The following is a 26,781-nucleotide window of genomic DNA, read 5'->3' as shown; positions in this document are numbered from 1 at the left end:
TTCTGACTATTAGTTGCTCAGAGACAAGGGTCTTGAATGCTCCATAATGGTAGATTTGTTCATTCCTCCTTTCAGCTCTATCAGTTTTTACTTTATGTATCTTAAATATTTTTTGATTGGTGCATACACTCTGAACCTCAGTACGTCTTCTTGGTGGATGTCTTCTTGGTGGATTGATCCTTTACCATTATTATGTGATGTGCCTCTTTGTCTCTACTGATTTTCTTTACTCCCAAACCTACTCATCTGTTAATCTTCTTTAGCACATTTTTTGTGCGTGTGTGTGAGAGAGAGAAAGAGAAAGAGAGTGCATGCACATGTGAGCAAACAGCGGAGCGTCAGAATCTCAAGCGGGCTCCATGCCCAGCATGGAACTCAGTCTCAACCCTGAGATTATGACCTGAGCTGAAATCAAATTGGACACTTAACAGACTGAGTTACCCAGGTGCCCCAACACTTTCCTTTTAATTAAACTTTTTATTGTGAGATCATGTAATTTGGCATATAGTTGTAAGAAATCACACAGACCCTGTGTATACTTTACCGTGTTTCCCTCAATGGAAGTCTTTATAAAACATTAGTATAATATCACAACTAGAATACGGTTAAGATACAGAAAAGTTCTGTCACCACAAGAATTCCTTCAGTTGATCTTTTATATATAAGTCAGTCACACTCATACCGTTACCCTGTCCTCACTCTAGTCCCTAATCCCTGACAACCACTAATCTGTTCTCTGTTTCTTTAAGTTTGTCATTTCAAGAATGTTGTATTAAGTGAATCACATATAATGTGTCACCTTTTGGGATTGGCTTTTTTTACTCAGCCTTGAGAGTCATCCAGATTTTTTCACTATCAATAATTTGTTTCTTTTTATTGCCGAGTAGTGTTTATTCCTTTGCTATGGATTTACCAGTCTTTTTAACCATTTGCTTGTTGAAAGACTTCAGACTGCAGAAAAGCTTCTAAAGCCATTATGAATAAAGTTGCTATGAATAATCATGTGATTTTTTAGGTAAACATAAATTTTCATTTCTATGATAAATGCCAAGAGTGCACCTGACTTTTTTTTTTTTTTCCACTGTTGAGTTTGAGAGCTCTGTGTGCATATTCTAGATTTACTACTTTATCTTTCCTCCAGTGAATTACTTTTTTCACATATGTCAAAAATCAGTGGAGCATATTTCTGTAGGTCTCTTTCTGGTACGTGTCTTTCTCCTTTTCCCTTTTTTTTCCTTCATGTATTTTGAGGCTCTGAAATTTGGTGCATATCTTTTTTCAGTTTTTAACATTTTTTCGTACATACCCATTTAGAATCATACGTTATTGGTGGACTGGTCTTTTTATCATTATATAAGGTCACTCTTTGTATCTTGAAATTTTCTGTGCTCTTAATCTAATATGAATATAATATGCTGGTATTTTTTTAAGTTTGCATGATATCTTTTTCTGTCATTGTACTTTCAACCTGTTGCTGAATTCAAAATGAATTGCTTAGAAATAGCATAAAGTTTGTTTTTTTTTTTTTAGTCTACTCTGTCAGTTTGCCTTATAATTGGTAAATTTAGACAGTTCATATTTAAGGTTAATATTTAAGGTTAATAGGTTAGGGCTTACATCTACCAATTTGTTTTCTGTTCCTCTTTGTGATTGCTTGTTTCTATCTTTTTGCCTTCCATGGATTATTTAGTTACTTGAGCATATTTTAAGATTCCCTCTTGATTTACTTTTAGTGTTTATTGGGGTATATTGTTTATATAGTGTTCTTCCTGGTTGCTGTGATATTACACTGTACATATGTGAAAGTGGATAACATCACTTCCATTGAAGTGTGGAAACCTTGCTTCCATTTAGGTTTCTTTCCTCACTTTTAAAAATTGTCTTGACTATTAATGCTGTTACAATTTTTGTATCAGTCATCACATTTGATTTACAAAACTCATGAGAATAGTATTCTGTTGTATGTTACTTACATTTCTTCTGTCATTTCCATTCTTCTTTCCATTTGCTTCAAGAGTCCATATTTTGTCACTTTCTTTCAGTCATTCTTCAAAGACAGGTCTATTGATGGCATTTTCTTTTAGTTTTCCTTTGTCTAGGGATGTCTTTACTTCCCCTTTATTCCTGAAGAATAGTTTTGTTTAAGCTTTTTGAAGTTTGTTCAGCTTCTTGAATTTGTGGGTTTGTGTCTTTTGCCCAACATGGTAAGGTTTTGGCCATTTCTTCAAATACTTTTTCAGCTCCAATCTCTTTTCTTTCTGGGCTTCTAATAATTTGATATTGTTCCACATGCACCTGAGTTTCTGTTGTTGTTTCTCTGTTTTCTCTTTTGTTCGGTTTATTATTCTCTGTCATCTTTACTATTGATCCCATCCGGTATTTTTCTTTTAGTGTATTTTTCAGTTCTATGATTTACATTTAGCTCTTTTTATTATTATTATTATTATTATTATTATAACTTCTGTTTCTTTCCTGAGATTTTTCTATTATTTCACAAGTGAAACATTTTGTGGGTTGTGGTTCCAGTGACAAATTTAGTTTTCCAGAGACGTTGTGGCACTATTCTGGTCTGTATTTATATCATTCCATGGGGGCTCCCAATACATGATGGTGTTGTTTGAGGGGGCTGAAATGAGCTGCTTCACCAGGCCGAGTTGCATGGTGTCTTAGGCCCATGGGGCTGGAGAGCTCTTCCTGGGCTCTGTGCCTATTGTAGTAGAATTCTTCTTGCTGGTATCGTTGGTCATTCAGTGTCTCTGGGCTAGAAGGGACTCTGAGGCTCTGCAAGAAGAGGAGCACTTCCCAGGCGAGGACCAATTGTGGCAGAAATCCACTAACAACTGTTTGGGTTGAGAAGGAGAACCCAGAGGCTTCTTGTTTTCTTGATTCAATATAAGATTTTTATCATCTGTTTCTGTGGTATTATCATTGTACTTAATTTATCCTGTGGTTTTTCTAGTTTAGTTTTAGTTTCCTCAATTTGACATATTTTTTTCTTTAATTTCTGGTTATTCCCTAGTTCTGTCATATCTTCCAAAATCTTTTCTTCTAAAATTTTCTGTTTGACTTAGTTGTCCTTTCATAGCCTCTACTGTTATTTGAAAAAAAAAAAAAAGAAAATTAACTTATTTTGAACTTTGTTTACAATTTTCATGTTTTGTTAGCAGATCTTTCAGTGTACTTTATTCTCTATAGAGACATCATTCTTGTGTGTGCGCGCGCACACACACATTATTCTCTCTCTAGTAACAGCTCTTTTTAGTGTTTGTGATTTTTTTCCTGTTGCTCATTACTTTTAAGTGGAATGAGTTTTGTCATATTTGCAAGAGGGAGAGATAGGCCAGGCAGCTTTTCCTGCTTCAAGAAGGCTCTGTACATTTTACTTTTGCAAAATGATAAAAATATATACATATATGTATATGTATATATGTATGATCTTGCATTTTCTGAAACTTGCCTATTCTACTCTTCCCATTTATTTGACTTTTTCTTGTTTTGTTTTGTTTTGTTTTTTCTTCTTGATTTGGTCAATTTGGACCTATGTCGAGCAGTTTCTCCTCAGTTTAAAAGAGAATTTTAGTGCTCAAGAGCTTTAAAGGCCCAGACCTTTCACTGTATCATGATCCCTTGTATTGGATAACTCTTTGAGCTGCTATTCTCAGACTGACATGTGATTTCCAGTGGGTTGGTGTTTTTGAGGTCCCATTGTTCTCAGGGCTGTAAGAAACGCAGTTGTCTTCCTTGTGCTTCTTCACCCACTGACACCAATACCAGCCAGGTCTTGTAGTGTCAGTGGTGTTCCTTTTCATTTACACGCAAGGATTTATGGGGGATATCTTGTTACCTAGTTTTATAGGTGCTCTCTGTAGGTCTTCTCTTTTGTCATCCACTTAGTTCTGATTTTATGGGAGAGATTAAGATTAGGAAGATTGGAAAGAAAAACAAAAACAAAATAACTGTGTTTCTGCCACCATCATTGTCCCAAAACCTCCTATCTGTCTCTCTTCTAATTTTTAGTATCAGTATTCTTGCCTGAATCCATTGTTTCACTGGGGGTTGCAAAATGGTGATTTAGGAAAAAAAATTTTTTCTGTTCATTCTACATATATACCTGCCATTCTTTTTCCTCATCAGTGGTTGCTATTTGATTACCTTGAGAAACAGTTCTACTGAAAAGGCATAATAAAATGTAATTAAATATTTTAGAGTAAGGAGTTGATACAAATTCAGTAATGACAAATGAGTTTGGATTTTAATTGGTGGGGTGAATTTGTTTCGTTTTGTTTTTTGGATTTTTTCTGAATATTGTTATGAACTCATGGACTTTTATATGTTGAGTGTGTTTCACATTCATTATTCTTAGTGATATTCAAACAGCTTAGTTTTGGTATGCTTTTAACATCACCTCATTACATTTTGAAATTTTTAGGTCACCCTTGAGCATTCTTAACTCGAGGTCTGAAATAAGCCATTTTATAAGAAATTGTATGGCTAAATAGTATCATTGTGTGAAAACAGTATAGATTATTAGGACATAGTGTTTATTTCTAACCTTTTGCTATTAGAAATAATGTGACAGTGAATCATCATACATGGATTATTCCATATGTATGTATGGGTATCATTTAATTGCTAAAAATGGGATTGTTACATCAAATTGTAGATACATGTGTTTTTTTTGCTAGGTAATGCCAAATTCTCCTTCACAGTAATTGTAACATTGTGTACTCCCACCAGCAATATAGGAGTATCCCTTTTCCTACAGTTTCCCAAATCCAGTGTGGTGTTTAAACTCTGATGTTTACCTGTCTGCCAGTTAAGAAATGATAATTTGTGTTTTCCTCAATATGTATGAGAATGGGCATCTTTTCTTGTACTTAGAAGCTATTTGTATTCTTTATAGTCTTACTCCTTTTCCTGCTAAGTTATTGGTTATTTTCTTTGTTTTTAGAAACTTTATATGTCAGATTAGCTGTTTAACCCTAATAAATTTGCAAATATATTTTTACGAGTTTATCTTTTGACTTTGCTTAGGTTTTTGTTTTTGTTTTTGCCAAGTAAAAGCTTTTATGTTTATGTAGTTAAAATACTAATCTTTTTCTGTATTCTGCTTTGGTGCATATTTCTTTAGGTTTTTGTTTTGTTTTTGTTTTTTGTGGGGTTTTTTTGTTTAGTTTTTTAAATTCATTTTTCTTGTTCTTTTGTTTCTGATCTCTGTGTCCCTAGTAGAAATGTTGTTTATGCTGTTTCTCCTTTGGTCACCTTATATATTAACCTTCTGTTTCCAAATTTATGTTCATATTTCTTGAATATGAGTATTCCCATTTCTGTTTCAGATTTGTTCATTCCTGAGCTTTGTATTTCTGATTAATGGTGTTCTTTTCTATCTTCATATTGGAATGTGGGAATTACACAGTTTGCATTCTTCACAACTGAATTTTTCAAGAATACATTTTTTCTGCTAGGAATTTAGCTTCTTATTTGTTATACTTGTTTCATAATGTCTTTATTTGGACTTTGGAATTATGTTTTTCTCATTTATGTTTCTATTGGTTGGATTTTTCTGACCTATTAGTAGATCTCATGGGGGACTAGAGAGAAGTTTGGGTGGCTTTAGTGGTCTTTTGATCGAATAGTCCCTCTTTTGTTGTGCAGTTTCTTTAATACATGGTTATGTGGCCTACCACCTTCTGATTCTTCAGTTCCATCTTGTTTAATTAGGACCTTTTTCATTAGCTGCTTCCATCTCTTTTTTTTTTTTAAGTTTTTTTTTTTTTTCAATGTTTATTTATTTTTAAGTGAGACAGAGACAGAATGAGAGTTGTTTAGCAGCAGAGAGAGAGGGAAACACAGAATCCGAAGCAGGCTCCAGGCTCTGAGCTATCAGCACAGAGCCCGACGCGGGGCTTGAACTCTCACAAGCCGTGTGAGATCATGACCTGAGCTGAAATCGGACGTTCATCGAACTGAGCCACCCAGGCATTCCTGCTTCCATCCCTTTATAACCAGAAGCTACTTTCAAAGGGACACATATGCCTCCCAGGGTGCTCCCCATCCCTTCCAGGTAGCGTGCCTGTCATTTCTAATCCCTGATACTTTTCTAAGACCCTTCCTTTTAGCCACTTTGTTGCCAGTGCTCTTACCTATCCTTAGTAGTTCACTCTTGGGGTGGGGCTCTGCCCTTCTGGGGTGAACTGTAACCTGTGTTATTCTTCTGTACACCCCCCTCTTCCATAGTGCTCCTGCTGGACTCTGCTAGTTTGGGCTCAGGTGTTCGTACTCCAGCTGATATGTCAGTTGGGAGTTTGCTGCTCTGTTTTCCTGATTTTAATCTAAGCATAGGTTATGAGTGTTTCTATCAGATTTTCTCTCATTTTTGATCTGAATAGGTTTAAGGAGATATAAATGAGATGTGATCCATGCAGCCACCACTTAAGGAAGAAATGCAGAAGCCTCTCTTTTTCATGTTTGGTTTTCTAAATAGTTACATTCCTAACCAGAATTTTAATATAGAACATAACACTAAGAGAAGAATTTTGTCAATAAGTGTTTTCATTATAAACTGATGGCAACTCCAATATTTTAAATTCCTATTTTTTAGAAAGAACCAAATAAATAAGAAGCCATGCTGATAAGGATACCTTTCTATCTGCCTTTTTAGGTATGACTGGTTCCTTGTAGTGTGCAGGACACCTATTCTGCCCTGAGAGAGAGCTCTAGGCTATAGGAAACTTATTTTTTCTTGTCAGCCAACCAAAAGTGAGACTAAACTGTGGGGTGATTTTAGCTGTTCCTGAAAGATGCACCTGCAAGTTCCATGTCTAATTTCCTGTTGTTACGATGTAGTTCTTTATTGTTTTCTCTAGGGGAGTGGGAGGTTTACCGGAACTGAGGGGTGGGGAGGATGTTAAGAGTGTCAGGGAAAAAAAGTAGGAAGACTTTGAAGGGAGCCAAGAAGTCTAATAAAGCTGCTAACCTGTGTCAGAAGTATTGGCATTGCACCAACAAAAATGCCAGCATTTTGATAATAGAAATTGTATCCTGGAATATTAGAATATCGAAAACTGGAATTATATGTGTAGGGAGTGTGATCTTTTCTGCTAAGATTCTGGAAAGAGCCTTTCAAATAAATATTAAAATGTACTCTTTGATCAATTTTAAAAAACATTTTTAATTTTTTTCTAAAATCTCGAATTTTTTTAGCTGAGAATTAGTATATATGTTAAATTTATGGATATCTCATTATTCGAACAAATATGCCAAAATTGCTTTTAATGAGCTACGTTTTGGGGTTGTTTTTTTTTTAATGTTTATTTTTCAGAGATAGAGCACGAGTAGGGGAGGGGCAGAGAGAGAGGGAGACACAGAATCTGAAGCAGGCTCCAGGCTCTGAGCTGTCAGCCCAAAGCCTGACACAGGGCTTGAACCCACAAGCTGTGAGATCATGACCTAAGCTGAAGTCGGAGTTGGATGCCCAAATGACTGAGCCACCCAGGCGCCCCCATTTTGTTTTTAGAGTGATTATAACAACATGAATTTTATCACATAGGTTTTAGGAATGCCAGGGACCAAATCATTCTCTTAAAATAATTGCATGTAAGTAGTGTCCTCCAGGGGCACCTGGGTGGCTCAGTCAGTTAAATGTCCGACTTCAGCTCAGGTCATGATCTCATTGTTTGTGAGCACAAGCCTTACATAGGGCTCTGTGCTGACAGCTCAGAGCCTAGAACCTGCTTTGGATTCCCTGTCTCTTTCTTTGCCCTTCTCTTTCTCTCTCTCTCTCTCTCTCTCTCTCTCTCTCTCTCTCTCTCTCTGTCTCTCTCTCTCAAAAATAAATATTTTTTAAAAATTAAAAAAGAAATTATCCTCCATCCCCACTTCCATAACACGTAAAGTCAAAAATGTTCTAATTTATATAAAAGTATGTTTTTGGGGGCGCCTGGGTGGCTCAGTCGGTTAAGCAGCCGACTTCGGCTCAGGTCACGATCCCGCGGTCCGTGAGTTCGAGCCCTGCGTCGGGCTCTGTGCTGACAGCTCAGAGCCTGGAGCCTGTTTCAGATTCTGTGTCTCCCTCTCTCTCTGCCCTTCCCATGTTCATGCTCTGTCTCTCTCTGTCTCAAAAATAAATAAACGTTTTAAAAAAAAAAAAAAGTATGTTTTTGTATTACTACTATTAGGGGTGTGTGTGTTTCTTTTTATTTTGTCCTTAATCTCTTATCACCTCTCCTCACCCCCAATGCCCAAAATTAAGTAAGGTAAGGGTAGACAAAGAGAATAAGGAAGTCAGGTGTGGAGGGCAATAAATAAAAATATATATACCCAAAGACATCTGGAGTTAATTTTTTAGAGTATTTCTTTTCACTTATTTTCATTTCACAGGATTTGGGTTTTGGATTTTGTCTTTACTGATTACTGATTATATACTGTGAGTATACCGTAGTTTACATAATTATTTCCTACTGGACACTTGGGTTTGCCGGTTAATGTTGTAAATAATATGATTTTAAAACTGTTTCCTTAAGATAAATTTGCATAAATAATCCATAGATCCTAAATCACCAGGAGTTTAGGGTTTCTGATATTAACTTCCAGTTCATCTCCCTAATATGGTTTTAATAAGTCATAAACTCATATTAGTGTTAGTTGTAAATGAATGCCAAACTAAAATCAGTATTCTATCTTTTCTCCTTAGGGAGTTCTGGGAAATTGTTCATTCATTTACAGATGAGCAGAAAAGACTCTTCTTGCAGTTTACAACAGGCACAGACAGAGCACCTGTGGGTGGACTAGGAAAGTTAAAGATGATTATAGCCAAAAATGGCCCAGACACAGAAAGGTAATTATTAAATTGTGACTATATACCAGAATCCTTACATCCCATATCACACATATGTGAACTGTCCAGTAGCTTCTGAGCACTTTTATAATTTTATATAGAACTCTCCAAATCACATGAAACATTAGTTCAGAGAATATTTTGCTGTTACTGTTTGAGGAAATTTTTAAAACAGTGCCTAGTTCAAAATTATTACAGGGCTCACTTGATTTGGAATTTTACATATTGATACAATTCATTCAGTTTTTAATTTCACAGTTTTTTAATTGAACACCATATTATGTAATCTATTTATGATGGTTAAGTTGAGGCTAAGAAAATTGTTCGGCACTAGATTTCATAATGTTGACATTTAAATCCAATATCATAATCTTGACATTTGATTTTATTCTTCATTATAGAAGTTAACATTTTTTTTGAATAAGAATCATACATACAGTAACCTATTTAAGGGTTTAAATATATAGAAAAATTTCTATTAGTAGTCCACATTATTTTCTGTATGATGCCTTTAACATTTGTTACAAGTCATTGATGTAGTCATATTGCCAGGAATATTTCTGATTAGCATTAAAGAACGCAGACTTTGAAATCTTGAAAACTAGGTTGACTGGGTTTGAATATTATCTTCATTTTAGAGTAACTTCTCAGTGATGTCAGCTCTGTAGTGGGGATAATACTTCCTCTGAAGGTTTATTGTGAGAAGATTTAGTTAAAATAGATATAACAGTAAAATACCTAAAACAATATATGGGGTGTCATAATAGCTTAGTGAATGCAGTGTTATCAGTCAGCAGCAGCAGCATTAATATTGAATGAACTGATACTTGGCAGTTGCACAGGAAAAGCAAAAAGTTTATCTTCGTGAGTTGCATTAATGTATAGTCTGCATTGCAAACCATCTCAACTATATATACCATCTAAAAGTAGGATCATTTAGTACTGGGCATATTCTCCATGATTTATTTTCCTACCTTTTCCCCTCCTCTCTCTTTAGGTTACCTACATCTCATACTTGCTTTAATGTCCTTTTACTGCCGGAATATTCAAGCAAAGAAAAACTTAAAGAAAGATTGTTGAAGGCCATCACTTATGCCAAAGGATTTGGCATGCTGTAAAAAAAAAAAAAAAAAAAAAAGAAGAAAGAAGAAGAAGAAGAAGAAAAAAAAATGAAAAAAGAAAAAAAAAGGAAATTTAAAATTTTAATACATATAACAAGAGGGATAAAATTGGTGGTGATAGTGTCCCAGTACAAAAAGGCTGTAAGATAGTGAACCACAGTAGTCACCTATGTCTGTGCCTCCCTTCTTTATTGGGGATATATGGGCTGGAACAGCAGATTTCAGCTACTTATATGAACAAATCCTTTATTATTATTATTATTTTTTTTTTTTTTTTTTTGGTGTGAAAGTGTTACTTATTCTTTCACTTGTATGTACAGAGAGGTTTTTCTGAATATTTATTTTAAGGGTTAAATCACTTTTGCTTGTGTTTATTACTGCTTGAGGTTGAGCCTTTTTGAGTATTTAAAAAATATATACCAACAAAACTACTCTCCCAAGGAAAATATTCCCACCATTTGTAGACTGTGTAACCTTCAAGTATGTGCTATTTTGTCCCTGTATCTAACTCAAATCAGGAACTGTGCTTTTTTTTTTTTTTTTTTTAAACAATTTGCTTTGAAACTTGAAGTCTTGAAAACAGTGTGATGCAATTGCTGCTGTTCTAGTCCCCAAAGAGTTTTCTGTGCAAAATCTTGAAATCAATAAAGATGGAAGGGAGAACTTGGAATGTTTTAACTGCAGCCCTCAGAACTTTACTTTAGAAACAGCACAACAAATTAAAAACAACTCATGCCACAGTATGTCGTCTTCGTGTGTCTTGCAATGAACTGTTTCAGTAGCCAATCCTCTTTCTTAGTATATGAAAGGACAGGGATTATTTTGTTGTTGTTGTTGTTGTTGTTGTTGTTGTTGTTGTTGTTATTGTTGTTGTTTTAAGTTTACTGGGGAAAAGTGCATTTGGCCAAAAGAAATGGTAGTCAAGCCTGTTGCAAGAAAGTTAGGAAGTTTGTTGTTTATTATAAACTCAAAGCATGTGAAAGTGCACTTAAAATAAATTTTTTATTAATTACTTATTACCTGCATTTTAAATAGACAATCCAAAGTCTTCCCTTCATGTTGCCATCATCTTGTCTAATCAGCCATTTTATCAAGGCACATGATCAGTGTTGCAACATAATGGAAAGGATGGCTATTGTGCCTTGTTTTACCTAATCATACATTAAGCAGACCTGGAAATGAATGGAACTATTACTCTTAAGTCCTATCTACATTGTATATCCCCAAAGATTAAGTTTTACTTCAAAAAGTAAGTGTTAAATATTACTTTCATGTACTATGGAAAAGTACAAATACGTTTAAATTACTGGAAGTTCAGAAGTAAGTAGTTTCCCCTTTCTAGTCTTCTGTGTCTGTGGTGTTAATTTGTTTTATTGCAATATAAAATAAAAGGATTATGTATTTTTAACTAAGGAGAAACATATTGATATATCCTTTTACTACAAGCTACATACAGCTAATGTGCTGAGCTTGTGCTTTGATGATTGTTTTAACAGACTACGATCAGCTGATGATTTGTTTGCAATTGACAGGAAAAATACAGCTTTTCAAATCACTGGAGGGGAAAAAGGATGTCTTTGAGGATTATTTTAATTATTTTAGTAATTGAAACACATCTGTTATGTACCATATTGCTAAATAAAGCGGTAACATTTTTCATCATAATTTAGTGGAAAAAGAAAATAATGCTTTCCATCTTGTGATAAGGTAACGTTTTTGTTTTTTGTTTTTTTCTGGGCCAGCCTTTAGAACACTGTTAAGGTATGTACACTACCTTGATGCAAGGGACTCTCATGCTACTACAGTTATCTTAAAGAGTGTCTCATCCATGTGCTTGTGTATAATGAAAGTGAGAAGGAGAGAAATAAAATACTCTGGGGGCATTTTATAATAAATTCGTGAAGAAATGTGTGCTCTTCAGTTCTCAAATTCTATTATCACAGTATTGAAGTTCTACAATTGTATTAACATATCTGTATGAAGTCTGTGAATGGTAATTGAGTATAGGTTATCAGATATAGAATTCACATCAAATAGACTTTTAACAAACAGTTCAAAATAAACCTACCCTTAAAAATATTCTAAGAGAAAAAGTCATTGGTTGTCCATAGTAGCCTCTCTCACTTGCTTAATAATTATCCTGGGCATGTTACCACTTCTTATCATTGCCTCCTGTTCACTACTGTTTACCAGAATGCCACTGAACAATATCTCAAGGAAGAGGAAAACAGAAATTTTGACTAATGACTACTTACTCTACCCCAAATGTCATATTATTAAAGCACATTTTTGCCTGGACACTCTTACATATTTTGGTTATCTGTCAATCAGCCTACAGTCTCCCAAGAAGTTCTGGGACAAAATGAACCATAAACTAAAATAATTAAATTTCCAAATGGAAACTTTGTGTTTAATATTTTATTATTTTAGAAAATTCCAAACATGCAATATAAAAATACAACTTGAAGCCAAATTTTCCCGGAGCCTGGCAGCTTCAGCAAATGAGTTAGATTTCCTGACCCTATACTGTATACTACTTTCCTGGGTTGTAGTTAATTGTGTGATAAAATACAATTACAACTTCCCTAGCCTCATTTGGGGATACAAACTTGTGCAGGAAAGATAAATATCCAAACAAAAAACAACTTGAAAATGAGGCTTCAAACTGAACTGCTGAGGTTATTCATTCATAGTTGTGACCTAGCAATGTCATTCCCTTTCCTATAAGAACACAACTGTGCTGGGGTTTTAAGCCCCTTTGGGATTTTTCTCAGTTTCATAGTCTGTTACAGGAAGGACTGTTTTCCCGAGGCTACTCTATTTGTAGTCTTGATCCCCTTGCTATCTATCATTCCATCCTGTCATCTATCTATCTATCTAATCTATCTTTTTTTTTTTTTTTTTTTTTTTTTTTTACCTTACCACCTTTTTTACCTTCCATAGCTTCTTAAGGAACATCTCTACCCCTCCCACCCCTTCCCTGAGCCACCAAAGAATTCAAAAACAAGCTTCTATTTTACTCCCTCTTGTCTTCCTCTACTCCGTGTCATTAGTCTATAAAGAATTTCTTGGGGAGGACAGAGTGTCAAATGCAAAGTCCCAAAGCTTTTTCCTCTTCCCTGTTCAAATCCAGTAGGTTGGCTTTTGTTAAAAAAAAAACAAAAAAAAAAACAAAAAAAAAAACCACTACTGAAAGATTTTAATGCAAATGTCTGAGAAATGCTGCTAATCCATTTCTGTCATACTGAAAATGCTGTCCTGAAGAATGCTCATAACCTGAATTGCCAGTAAGGGCTCTAATCTTGCCAACAACTTGAACTTAATTAGCCTGTTCTTTGGTTCCTTTTTTTGGTTGGATGTATACTGTCCAGATCTTGGATGGATACTACAATTAAAGTTCTTGTCTTTACTTGCCCAATTCTCTCTGGTCAACCTCAACGACTCCTTAAGATTCTTGCCTAAATCCCTATTTTCTGTTCAGACCCTAGCCCCAGGATTTCTTTCTGGCACCTCAAAGTCAATACCAAAACTTAATCTTGCATCTCTACCTACTATTGTTTCTCCCTTTAAAGGGTCATTTTCAACCCAGTCACCAAAATCCTTCATCCCTCAGTTGTCACAGCTTGTATCTGTTCTTTTCCCTCCAATCTTCCCAGCTGTTCATTCCTCCATCCTACTTCCTTTCAGGTCCTGGTCCATTGAATCACCTGGTTGTTCTTGGTAGCTTTCTAACTAACCACCCTGACTGTAACCTCTTCCAGTCTTTCATTCTGCTAAAATGCAATTTTGCTTATTTAAATAACTTCTGCCTCAAAATTTATTACCTTTAGAAATATTCCTCAAGCTTGGCGTCTAAAGCCCTCCATAGACTGAGCCCCACATACTTTTCCACTTTTGCCTTTTATTATGGGCACTTCTCTCCCTGCATCCCCACCCAGCATCTACATTTGTGCCTAATCATTTTTATATTTCTCAAATACCCTTCAAAACCAAAATTTAAAAAGTACCTCACCCATAAAAACTTCATTGACCCCCAAAGTGCTCATGTGACCTCACAGCAGCCCACGCTTTCATGGTAGCACAGCACGGTGGGGCACGTTTCTTTTTTGAACAGTGAAGGGAGAATGGAATTTTCCCCCCATAACAATTACCTAGAATGTGTGCCAATTCATGGTAAAGATTATGGGTTTTTGTTTTGTTTTGTTTTGTTTTTTTATCTCTCCACCAGCTTGTCACTACGTGAATGATTGAAAATGACTCAGCATGCAATAGAATATTCATTGTAGCTTCCTGTTTTTTCACTAAAGGTGGCTTCTGCCTCCTTGTCTTCCCACACTTCTCCCCCCAAAAAAAGGCTTTTCTAGGGGTGCCTGGGTGGCTCAGTCAGTTGAGCCTCCTACTTCGGCCAGGTCATGACCTCATCGTTCATTGAGTTCGAGCCCCACATCGGGTTCTGTGCTGACAGCTTGGAGCCTGCTTCAGATTCTGTGTCTCCCTCTCTGCTCCCACCCCGCTCACGCTCTGACTCTCGAAAATAAATAAACATTAAAAATAAAAGTTTTTATTTTTGAATATTTTAATGTTTTGTGACTGAAGGACTTTCTCCTTGGGGCAGTGTCTCCCCAGAATCACTGGCTGTGTTTCAACTCATGGAAAGATAGTGAGAGGGGGAGGTTGAAAAGGACAGATTCCTTGAGAGCAAGAATATGGGACTTTCCCAGCCCTGCCCTTTGGATGTGCTCTGACAACGAGAAGCCTCTGTGCAGCCTTGCTGTGGCCACACTCCTTTCCCAGTGGAGATGGAGGCAGGCATCACATCATCCCACTGTTGCCAGCTCCTCATGTCTATCAAGGAGCAATCTGCCAAATACTATGCATTTATACTAAATGAAGCACCACAATGAATGCCTGTTTTTCCCAGAACCTCATAACCATTACTACAAGTCAACCATCAAGTCAGGATTCTTAAGTGCATTTGAGCAGGATGTGGAATAATTATCCTAGCTATCTTCTGGTCTTTAAGAAACCATAGAAAATGGGATAAGCATGTGACTGGTAGAGGTACACAGCTGTTGAGGGTGCAGCCTTCAGAGTCAAATGACTGGTTCTCAGTCCTGGCCCTGTCCTGCCCTCAGCTTGGATTCTGATATCCAAGCTTACCTCATTGCTGGTTATCAGGATTCAGCAAAGTTGAGATAACAGATGCTAGACAGCCTTATGCAAAACATCCTGAGAGACTGAGATTCTCAATAGTTGCCAATTAAGAGCAGAGTCCATGGAGAAGTTGAAGATAATTTATAGTGAAGATTTCTTTGGCAAGAGTTGACCCTCCCTCATCCAATAAAAATCACCATTTTAATGTGCGCAATTAGTTGCTTTTAGAATGTTCACAAAATTGTGCAACTATCACCATTTTATACAAAGCATTTTTATCACTGTAAAAAAAATAAAATTCCTGTACCCATTAGGAGTGGCTGTTTATTCTCCCCTCACTACTTCCCCAATCCCACCCCCACCCCCCCACCTCCCACCAAAGCCCCTGGTAACCGCCAATCTTTCTGTCTATAGATTCGCCTACTTGGGACATTTCATGTCAATGGAATCATGCAATATGTGGCCTTTGTATATGACTTTTTTTCCCACTTAGAACAATGTTTTCAAGGTACATCTATGTTGCAGCATGTATCAGTACTTCATTTCTTTCTATGGCTGAATATTTCATTGTATTTATATGCCATATTTTGGTCATTCATTTGATGGATATTTGTGTTTCTGCTTTTTGGCTATTATAAATACTACTACTATGAACATTTGTGTACAGGTTTTTATGTGGACCTAAGTTTTTATTTCCCTTAGTTATGTACATAGGAGTGAATTGTGGAGTCATATGCCTACTCCTCTCAAGGAAGTATCAAACTTTTCCAAAGTGGCTGTTAACTATTTCCACCAACTGTGTGTAAGAGTCCCAGTTTCTCTATATCCTGGCCAACACTTATTATTGACATTTTGATTCTAGCCATCCTAGTGGGAATGAAGTATTTCATGGTTTTGATTTGCATTTCCCTAATGACTAATAATGTTGAGCATCTTTTCATGTGCTTTTTGGACATTTGTTCATCTTTGGAGAAATGTTTATTCAGATCCTTTGCCCATTTTTTAATTGGGTTCTTTTTATTGCTGAGTTCTTTATTCTAAATGCAAGTCCCTACCCACGTAAATTACTTGCAAATATTTTCACCCGTTCTTTGGATAGTATTTTCACTTTCTTGATGGCACTCTTTGAAGCAGAAAAATTTTCAGTTTTGGTGATGTCCAAATTCTCGTATTTTTTTCTTTTGAGACTTGTGCTTTTACCAAAAGCGTGACCAAAGAGTCACATCTTTTTTTTTTCTTAATGTTTATTTCTGAGAGAGAGAGACAGAGCATGAGTGGGGGAGGGGCAGACAGGGAGACAGAATTGGAAGCAGGCTCCAGGCTCAGAGCTGTCAGCATAGAGCCCGAAGCGGGGCTCGAACTCACAAACTATGAGATCATGACCTGAGCCGAAGTCGGTCGCTCAACTGACTGAACCACCCAGGTGCCCCAAGTGTCATATCTTAAAAAAAAAAAAAAAAATTACCTAACCCAAGTCATGAAGATTTACACTTGTTTTCCAGTAAGTGTCTTATAGTTTTAGGTCTTTGATCCATTTTTGCATATTGTGCATTGTAGGAATCCACCTTTGTTCTTTGGCTTGTTGATGTCCAGTTGTCTAAGTCCAGTTGAAAAGACTTGTTTCCCTATGATGGTCTTGGCACCATTATTGAGAAATGATTGACCATAAATATAAGACTTTATTTTGTGGGCTTGCATTGTTGTTATGCCAGCGCCACACTGTCTTGATTATTACAGCTTGATTGCTATAGCTAGGTTTTGAATTTGAGATGTGAATCCCCCAATTTTGTTCTTTTTCAAGTTCACTTTGTTTATTTGAGGTCCCTTGCAGTTCCACATGAATTTTACAATCAACAAAACACACAGCTGGAATTTTGATAGGGATTGTGCTGTGTTTTATAAGGAATATTGCTATTTTGACAATATAAAGTTTCCCAATCCATGAACATGGGATGTCTCTCCATTTGTTCAGGTCTTTAATTTTTTTCACTGATGTTTCATAGGTTTCAGTGTACAAGTCTGGTCTTCTTTGGATAGATATTTTCCTAAGTTTTTGTTTTTGATGCTATTACTATAAACAATTTTTTTTCTAAATTTTATTTTTGGTTTGTTCATTGCTATATGTAAAATATAATTTTTGTATATTGATCTTGTATTCTGCAGCTTTTCTGTATTTATCTGTTTATTTTATTCCTTAGGAGTTTGTACACACAACATCATGCATCTGTGAATTTAAATAGTTTCACTTCTTCCTTTCCACTTTGGATTCTTTTTGTTTGTTTTTCATACATACATACCCTGACTAGCACTTTTAGAATAACATTAGCTGGAAGTGGCAAGAACAGATGTCTTTGTCTTATTCTTGATTTTAGGAGGAAAACATTCCATCTTTCACCAGTGAGTATGGTGTTAGCTGTGAGTTTCTCATAGATGCTTCAGGTTGACGAAATTTTCTTCTATTCCTAGTTTGTTGAGTGTTTTTATCAAGAAAGGATATTGGATTTTGTCAAATCGTTCTTCTGTATCTAAGGGGGTATATTACATTGATGAATTTTAGTGTATTGAACCCAGCTTGCATTCATGAAATAATCCTACTTGTCCATGGTACATAAACCTTTTTATATGGTCCTGGATTTGTTTTGCTAGTATTTTTTAAGAATATTTACGTCTATGTTAATAAGAAATACTGATCTGTAGTTTTCTTGTTATATCTTTGCCTCGTTTTGATATCAGGGCAATACTTGTTCAAATACAGTTCAGATGAACTGCTTGGAGGCCTTGACCCTGTGATAGATTGGGGGGGACACAAGGATGGTACTTGACTCTTCCTGGAAAGGGTCCTTGGGTAGGATGTGGCTGAAAGGACCTTTAACAACTGAATAAAGGGGTGCCTGGGTGGCTCAGTAGGTTAAGCATCCAACTTTGCTTCATCATGATCTAATAGTTCATGAGTTCGAGCCACGCATCTGGCTCTCTGCTATCAGCACAGAGCCAGCTTTGGATCCTCTGTCTCCTCTTTCTGCCCCACCCCGCTCATTTGCTTATGCTATCTCTCACAAAAATAAATAAATAAATAAACCAAAAAAAAAACAAGGCACATTCACAAATAATGGGGTTGAAGTGTATGTTTCCCATTTGCTACATGTGGTTATAAGAGATGAGCCATCTTGGAAATCACCTCACCTGTGGACTTCTTGCAGGGGGCCAGGTACCCAACATCTAAGTACCATAAAATACAGAAGTTGTGAGGGGAGGAGAAATGGGAAGCTGCCAGCCTGACTAGAGATTCTCAGTTGGGGTTCCCAGTAGGATATATTTCATGAAGGAAAGCCATTAACCTCACCTCTTCCAACGGCTCAATACCCTATTATAGCTGCACAAAATGGATAAGGCAGAATCATTTTCTCTAATTCCTTCCCTTCTAGAAGGGCTGGAAATAGCTGTAAGTAAGAAGAAGGGTAAGGGGAGGAAGAGAAAAGAATCTGGTTGCTCACACTCTTATCTTCAGGCTTGCCACCTAGAGGAAGGCCTAAGTGAGAATTATGTTTTCAGTTAAGAGAGTTTCACTGGTGTGGACTTAATACCTAGAAATGTAGATGTTTGTTTCTTATCTGATAGTGACCAGAAAAAAAAAAAAAATTTTTTTTTCAGAGCCACCAGAGCCAGAGAGCAGGTTTGCAAAAAAAAAAAAAAAAAAAAAAAAAGTTGTCTTTTGCTGCTCCACTCTCCCCTCCCCTATACACAAATACAGCCCTCATTATTTAAATGAGTCTGTAAATCAGACCTATGGGAAGAACTTGGGACATGTAGGATGATGATAATATTTATGACAAGGAGAGTTTGCTACAGGAGATTTCAAAATCTGCCCCTCATCCTATTCCAACTGAAGTGTGAAGTTTTTTCCTTTCATTAACATTTAACAAATACCAATTGAATACTTGCCACACTGCATGTTTGCTAAAGTGTTAAATTGATTCAAAACTGCTTTGCTCAATCAAAGAGTCTATTATATGGAGATAATTTAATAGATCAGACATATGCAAACCACTAAGGGTTATAAAAGTATGTAAAAATATAATCTTAGCATTCAGATCCAAAACTTTTTCAGATAGGAGATAAGGGTTTAGGACAATCTTAACAGATGTGTAAATGTATACCAGGCAGATAAATAGAGGGTGTTCAATATACCTGAGTATAGGGAATAAGTGTCAAGATGGGATTAGAAAGGGCAATGATAGGTCAGGTCATAGAGGGCCTTGTAAACCATACCAAAGACTTTGGACTTTATTTTACAGACTTTGAGTAGCAAAGATAATCTGTTTTGCATTCTAAAGAACTACCACATTTCTGGTTTAGGTGACTGGGTAGATAGTGGGGTTGTTGGGTTCAAACAAGAGGAGCAGGTTTTGGAGGGAAAGCCAGTACAGTACAGCTGGGTTTAGTTGTTTTAGTTGAAGTGTCTGAAAGATATGCAAGTGGAGTTGTTCAGAGAAAATTCAAAAAATATATGGATCTAGAAAAAAGCCTACACAGGAGATAAAAATGTTGGCTCTTAAGATTACAGTTCATATAGGTCATAGCAGAACCCATAGGTAGGAACCAGAAAAAGGGAATAAAGGGAGGCAAGAAGAACGTGGTCAATATCCCCGGGAAATGGTAGCATTTGAGTTACACATGGAACTTTCAGTAAAGGAAAATTGTCATTATTATTAGTTTGCTTATTGCTATCTGTGCTCCACTAGAAATCAAGCTCTATGAAGGCAGGGACTTTGTCTTATTCATGGTTGTGCCCCCCCATGTCAGTAGCAGAATGTAAACATGATTTATGGAGCTACACACCAACCAGAGTGTCTCAGAAATTCCTTTTCACCCTCCCTTCTGTACCTTTGCACCCACCCCTCAATCACAACTCTTCTTACAGATAAATCAGCTAAGTGAAAATATTTCAAAACTTTTGAGAGGTGATGTAATTGATTTTGGACTTTATATATCAATTGTTCACCTTTCAGGACCAATCATTGCCTGACACTGCTAGGTTTCATCTACTCAGTGGGCACAAAAAGGCACTGTAGTGAGATCAGATCTGTTGCTTGAGGCAAATAAGGCAGCCTTACCCCAGAGATAACAGCAAGGGCAGGAAGATAATGTTCAAGTACTTCAAGCTAAGATTAAGACAATCCCAGCTTGCCACAACTCAACAGTGTATACTTGGGCCTGTCAAATGAAGTTATCTTCTTACCTAAAAATGCATTTCAAAATTGCTCCCAGTGTGCTTGCATTCAGCACCCAACCTGGTGAAAATGCCATTTGCCTTCAATATATATTATTAATAGGACTGACATATTTTTCAAATTTAAACTGTGTTCTCCAAAATGTTCATCATCATTCCATAGTTCCTATCACAATGTATTATTTTGTTTGTTTCATTACTGCCTAACTCTGTCCTCAAATTGTAAACTCCAGGACAGTAGAAACATGTCTATTTTGGTTTACTTCAATGTCCAGTACAAAATTATTGAAGGAGTATATGAATGAAATTATATTTGCAAAGTCAAAGGGCCTGATTTGTCAACTGGGCTTCCAGATCTCTACAGAAACTACCAGTAAGGAGCAGTATAAGAATTGTCCCTGGATATGCAGAAGGATCTTGGAGCTCTTCTGGCATTCAGGGGCTCCTCACACTTTCTTTCCATTGTTCAGGGACAGCATAATTCTTATGAATGTAGCTGGTTTGGAAAAGCAGTAAGAGGAAAACCAGTTTGTTTTCCACATATTTCTAAGAAGGTGGTGAGTAAATAGATCATATTTTCCTAAGCGACTTTACTTTTCAGAGAGCTTCTTTATTCCTCTCTATCTCATATCTCCATCTAGACTCCCCACTCTAAAATCACTCTTGTAATCATTTATTTAAGGATGTCTTTTTGTTTCTCGTGATAACCATCTGTGTGTTTTCAATACTTCTACTCAATAACCTATAGAAGAAATTGTTAAAATTCACATTGAAACCACATGAAGTGGAAACAGTCATTTGGAACATCACAGACCATTGCAATGTGTGACAAGAGTAGCCTCTGCCTGTAAATGGGCCTCATTTCAGCCATCTGATTTCACAGGTGACACTAAACCTGTGATTAATTAGTCATATGCTTTATAAAATGAAGTCCACTTTCTTAGATTACTTTTGCTGTCATCATGGGACTTAAATATTTAGGAAATACACAGAAATAACTTAAAGAGAGCCTTACCATTATGGAATTTAAGAAACAACAGATGAACATAGGGAAAGGGAAGGAAAAATAAGATAAAAACAGAGAGGGAGACAAACCATAAGAGACTCTTAAATACAGAGAACAAACTTAGGGATGCTGGAGGGGTGCTGGATGGGGGTATGGGCTAAATGGGTGATAGGCATTGAGGAGGGCATTTGTTGGGATGAGCACTGGGTGTTACAAAAGGAAAAAAAAAACATTTAAATGTAAAATTCTCACTTTATGTATTTATCTCATTACTATCTAATTGATTATTAAAAACTTTTAACTGACTTATGTTACCTCAAAAAAAAGTCTGAAATATTAACAGACCACTTGGAAAGACCACTGGAGGGACAAGACATTTTATTTTGCTCAAGGGCAGTCATTCAGAATCTGTTTTTGTAACAAAGTATTTTGCATTGTGGAAGTTTAGGGGTTAAAATGACCTAAAAGATCATATTACCTAACCCTCATTTTATAGATGAGGAAACATGTCAAACTGTGAAGCACTTTGCCCAAGATTACTCTGGTCATTGTATTCATGTAAATTAAGGTAGAAACCAGGCTCTGCCTCGCACTCCATGCTCCTTCCACATTATCAAGCCAGTTAACTTCAACTTGCTTCAGTCAGTACTGTCTTTGTTTAACTAAATGTAAGGAGGCTCCCCATAAGAGATTTCTCCCCATAAGAAAAAGATCTCTCCTAGTTTTCAAGCCAACTAGTGTTCATTTGTTTGTTTTTATTGTGAAAATGTCAGAAATTAGAGTGAAGTTTCCATTCCCACTCCCTCCTCATGCCACTGAAGGAACAAATTTGCTAACATTTCCCAAATTATTGTCTTTTACTCTTTTTACAGTAAAAATAATATTGGCAAAAAGTTTCCCAGAATCATGTTCCTTTTGGATATTACTCATTGAAAAGTGTTATTTGGTGTAGAGATGAAGGCTGGTGTGGAAAGTTCAAGATGCCCTGCTCCCAGTGCAGCCTGCCCATCATTTGCTGCCTGTGGGCTATGTTTGTCTCTGTGTCTCCAATTTAAGGGCTACAAGGGCCAGTTGTGATCCAGGTCCACTTTCTTACTGTTAAATCCTGTCTTGATGTCATGGTTTTATAGAAGAGGAAAAGCATTTTGTCTCTGAGTTCAGAAGCAGTTTGAGGTCAGGAGTAAGATTTTTGTTGTTGTTAAGTTTTTGCTGAATGATAAATGGGTAGAAAGGGGAAGGGTACCTTTGGGAAAAAAAATGTTTGCTTTAATGAGGGAATTGCTTCCAATTTGTTTTCTGATCTCTTCAAGAATGATTTTCTGCTCTCTTCCTGCACCATGCATTCTGATTACTGGATCATGCAGTACTCCCTCACTTCCTGTTTCCAAGGGACTGCTAGAAGAATAATCTTGAAAAAGAAAATGTGTAGGCTGCAGCAGACTTTGGATTCTGTTCTCCAGAGACTTAGCTCTTTCATTCATCAGAAACTCTTGCCTTAAGAGGATTTGGATCTCGGTCAGCAGTGCTGACCACTTCTTGGCCATGAGGATTGTTCCTGGGTCTTGGAATTTTCTCATTGGGGTGTTCCACACTTCTGTCTCCATACACTATGTATTTAAGAAGCTTGCCTTTTGATTTCCTGACATTAGCTGGATCTTGGAGATGACTCTGCACAATGCTTGATGTCCTGCTGGAGAAGTCCCTCATCATTCCTTCCCCCTCCAGGGGTGGCCTGCTGTCTAAGGGAAGCTTTCTCTGCCTTGCTTCCTGCTGTGGGCTACCCAGAGACTCTAAAGATAAAACCAGAGCTGGCTTGCCCTCCTTTCTGGAAGGAGACCTACTGATTTTTACAGTTGCCCTTACACTCTCTTTCTTGGAGTCTGCCTTTAAAGTCACCCTGGAAGCTGGCTGGGCCTCCACCTTCTTCATCAGAATACTGCTGAGGGGTGGGTAGAGCATGTTTTTGTCCAGACTGAGTCTGAAGAGCATCTTGTTCTTCTTCCACCCTCTCTTATTCTGGACTATTGCCTTCACTGCTGCCTCACTCTCATCCACCAAGGTAGAGGTGTAGTTGGACAACATGTACTTGGAGGTGAGCCGTTTGGCCAGGTCCTTGTTGCCCAGCAACTGGGCATGTGCCAGCTCTGACCTTTGGAGCTTCAAATGACATTGTTTATAAAAGACTTTCTCAGTTTTTAACAGTCTCTTATGCTTTGGCTCTCTCCCACTCTAACCTCTTTTTTTTTTTTTTTCCCTTCCCCTCCCCCATGGGTTTCTGTTACGTTTCTCAGGATCCACATAAGAGTGAAACCATATGGTATCTGTCTTTCTCTGTATGGCTTATTTCACTTAGCATCACACTCTCCAGTTCCATCCACGTTGCTACAAAAGGCCATATTTCATTTTTTCTCATTGCCACGTAGTATTCCATTGTGTATATAAACCACAATTTTTTTATCCATTCATCAGTTGATGGACATTTAGGCTCTTTCCATAATTTGGCTATTGTTGAGAGTGCTGCTATAAACATTGGGGTACAGGTGCCCCTATGCATCAGTACTCCTGTATCCCTTGGATAAATTCCTAGCAGTGCTATTGCTGGGTCATAGGGTAGGTCTATTTTTAATTTTCTGAGGAACCTCCACACTGCTTTCCAGAGCGGCTGCACCAATTTGCATTCCCACCAACAGTGCAAGAGGGTTCCCGTCTCTCCACATCCTCTCCAGCATCTATAGTCTCCTGATTTCTTCATTTTGGCCACTCTGACTGGCGTGAGGTGGTATCTGAGTGTGGTTTTGATTTGTATTTCCCTGATGAGGAGCGACGTTGAACTGAGGGTTGATGGGGGGTGGGAGGGAGGGCAGGGTGGGTGATGGGTATTGAGGAGGGCACCTTTTGGGATGAGCACTGGGTGTTGTATGGAAACCAATTTGACAGTAAATTTCATATATTAAAAAATAAATAAATAAAAAAATAAATAAAAATAAATAAATAAAATAAAATACTGAAAACCAAAAAAAAAAAAAAAAAAAAAAGAACTTGTAAATATACTTCTCATTCATGTGTATAAACATGCATCTATTATAGTAAAAAAAAATAAAAAAATAAAATAAAATAAAATAAAAATAAAAGACTTTCTGCTCCATTACCTGGGCATTAGCTTCGTATTTCTTCATGAACTCCAGAAAACTGAGTTTCTTTTTCAACAAATTCTCTTCTTTCCAGTTGAAAGACAGAATTGAGCAGGACTTCTCTCTTTCCATAAGCTTTATGTTCTCTCCAACTGTGGAATAGTGTTTGTTTCCCTGATTGCTGATGCTGTCCAGCAAGTTCTAACAGTCCCTCTGCTGGTGGTTTCTCCATAAGATACCCAGTTGGACTTGGGGATCAGACATTTCTCAGTCCATCGGGGACCTGGCAGCCAATATTCTGTCAGCAGATCTGTGAGGGTGCTTAGTGACAAGTGGGCACTATGATCAAAGGGTTCTATTCTGGGTTTCGGTGTTTGTTGTTAACTCCATAGGTCATCAGGGTACACAGTCTGGTGGTCAACGCTCTTCCTAAGAACAGAGATTCTGGGAAACTTATTCATCAGTCTGTTTACTGCAAGCTCAGCTTCCATCTAAGAACTCTTCCTTTTCTAAGGGGCTGGGGGCTTGAAGGCCATCTGCTCTGTCTCTGTCTGATTGGACTGCATTGACAGGGGCAGGGCTGAATGTGTTTACTTTTTAGTAACTTAAAGATGTTAGAGATTGTTTAAATTTAGTTCCCTCTATCTCCCTGACAGGTAGGGAATGGCCAGTAGGGAAGTTTTTAATAAGATTATTAACAGAGATATGAGATTTAGAAGTATCATCTAATAGGAGAATGTTTATGTAAGTAAGTGAAAAAGGTACTTTATATAGTCTTATTATGTGAACCTCTCAAGATGGAAGTGATCAGTTGGTTGAAATTGGACACCTTCATTAATTGTGATATAGAAGATTTTTTTTCAAAGATGAGACCTCCCAACAGCCAAACAAAAAAGGGAGGGAAGTATGGGAGAAGTGGAGAAGGAAGAAAAGAAAATGTAAATGAGGATACTCTTCTTGAAGGCACATCAACTATTAACAGTCTGCACCTAGATGCTGAGCTCAAAAGATGTGGTCCTAACTGGATGTTAGACTTTCTCTAGACAGCTCAGACAGGGTGACAGTAGGGTGGGCCACAGAATCCCCTAGATAGTGCTGGTGCCAGCTTGCAGAAGCCCTAAAATTTCAACCCCAGCTCTTATGCCTCAAACCATAGCCCCCTTTACATAAGTACCTTCAGATAAGCTGCTACATTTGTTCTACCAGGAATTTAATGTGTTTGTGACCCAGCCACTTTGCAACTCAAGACTGTTACTTGTGAAGATTTCTTTCCTCCCTCCCTCCCTCCCTTCCTTCCTTCCTTCCTTCCTTCCTTCCTTCCTTCCCCTTCCCCCTTCCCTTTCCTTCTTCTTCTTCTTCTTCTTCTTCTTCTTCTTCTTCTTCTTCATGACTGACCTTTTAACAACTATAATCTTCCTCTTCTTAGGTCCATTAATTGTCACCCATATAGTATGTAAATTATCCGTAAAAATATCCGTAAAATAATGTAAATTATTCTGTTTATTCCTATCCCTTTTATTCCTGTTTTCCAGGTCATTCTCAACTCTCCTCAAGAAATCAGACCCTGAGGTGCCCTGGGTGGCTCAGTCAGTTAAGCAACTGACTCTTGATTTTGGCTCAGGTCGTGGTTTCCAGTCCTGCATTGGGCCCCACACTGACAGTGCAAAGCCTGCTTGGTATTCTGTGTCTCTCCCTTTCTCTCTTCCCACCCCCCCCATCTCTCAAAATTAATAAAAACTTTAAAAAAAATGTAAAAAGCAGACCCCAACTTCTTTTATCTAAACATTGTATTCCTAAAATAGTATGGAGTCTTCCTTTAGCCCAAGAAACCTTCTTGCAATCTTAAACTCTCCTGTTTGTTCTCCTTCCTTAACAGTTATTGATTTGCCAAACCCTACTGTGTAAAAACACAAAGCTTTGATAGCTCCTTCACATACTTGGACCTCATCTTTTGCTTACATTTAGAGTAAAAGTGGTATTTATATTAGTAAAATGAAATATATAAAAGTGGCTTTTAAATTAGAAAATATTATATAAATCTAAATGAGTTTTTGCAAATCCAGATTGCTCTCAAACATCATACCACCTGTGTCCACTGAATGGCTACATGCAGTTTGGAGGCCTGACCCAAAAACTGTGTCCAGCCCCAAGAATAGGCAGGTTTGTCTAAGCCAATCAGGATAATGCAAAACCTGCCTTGCCACAGTGATTGATTTGAGTCTGGGCTGGCCAAAACTACTGTGAGACTGTAAGATATGGCAGGATGTTTACTATGACTTGGGAGAAAGTATGCTTGCTCCTAT

The 26,781-nt window shown here is 37.1% G+C and overlaps 1 protein-coding gene and 1 long non-coding RNA gene across 16 annotated transcripts in view; one reads left to right on the top strand and one right to left on the bottom strand.

Moving 5' to 3' along the window:
• UBE3A (ubiquitin protein ligase E3A) overlaps positions 1-12,255 on the top strand; it is a 92,222-nt gene extending 79,967 nt beyond the window's left edge. For all 12 annotated transcript variants that reach the window (XM_058736887.1, XM_058736896.1, XM_058736891.1 and 9 more), the window contains 2 exons: positions 8,693-8,836; positions 9,834-12,255. In XM_058736887.1, coding sequence (XP_058592870.1) covers positions 8,693-8,836; positions 9,834-9,954 — 265 coding nt within the window. In that variant the 3' untranslated portion in view covers positions 9,955-12,255. The remainder of the gene's footprint in view (positions 1-8,692; positions 8,837-9,833) is intronic.
• Positions 1-26,781, bottom strand: part of LOC131516189 (uncharacterized) — a 123,064-nt gene that overhangs the window by 20,728 nt on the left and 75,555 nt on the right. The window lies entirely within an intron of this gene.

This window comes from Neofelis nebulosa, chromosome 7 (genome assembly GCF_028018385.1).
Source record: "Neofelis nebulosa isolate mNeoNeb1 chromosome 7, mNeoNeb1.pri, whole genome shotgun sequence".
In the NCBI taxonomy this organism is placed as follows: Eukaryota; Metazoa; Chordata; class Mammalia; order Carnivora; family Felidae; genus Neofelis; species Neofelis nebulosa.
The sequence above is the reverse complement of the archived record's forward strand: the minus strand, read 5'-3'. Positions and strand labels throughout refer to the sequence as shown.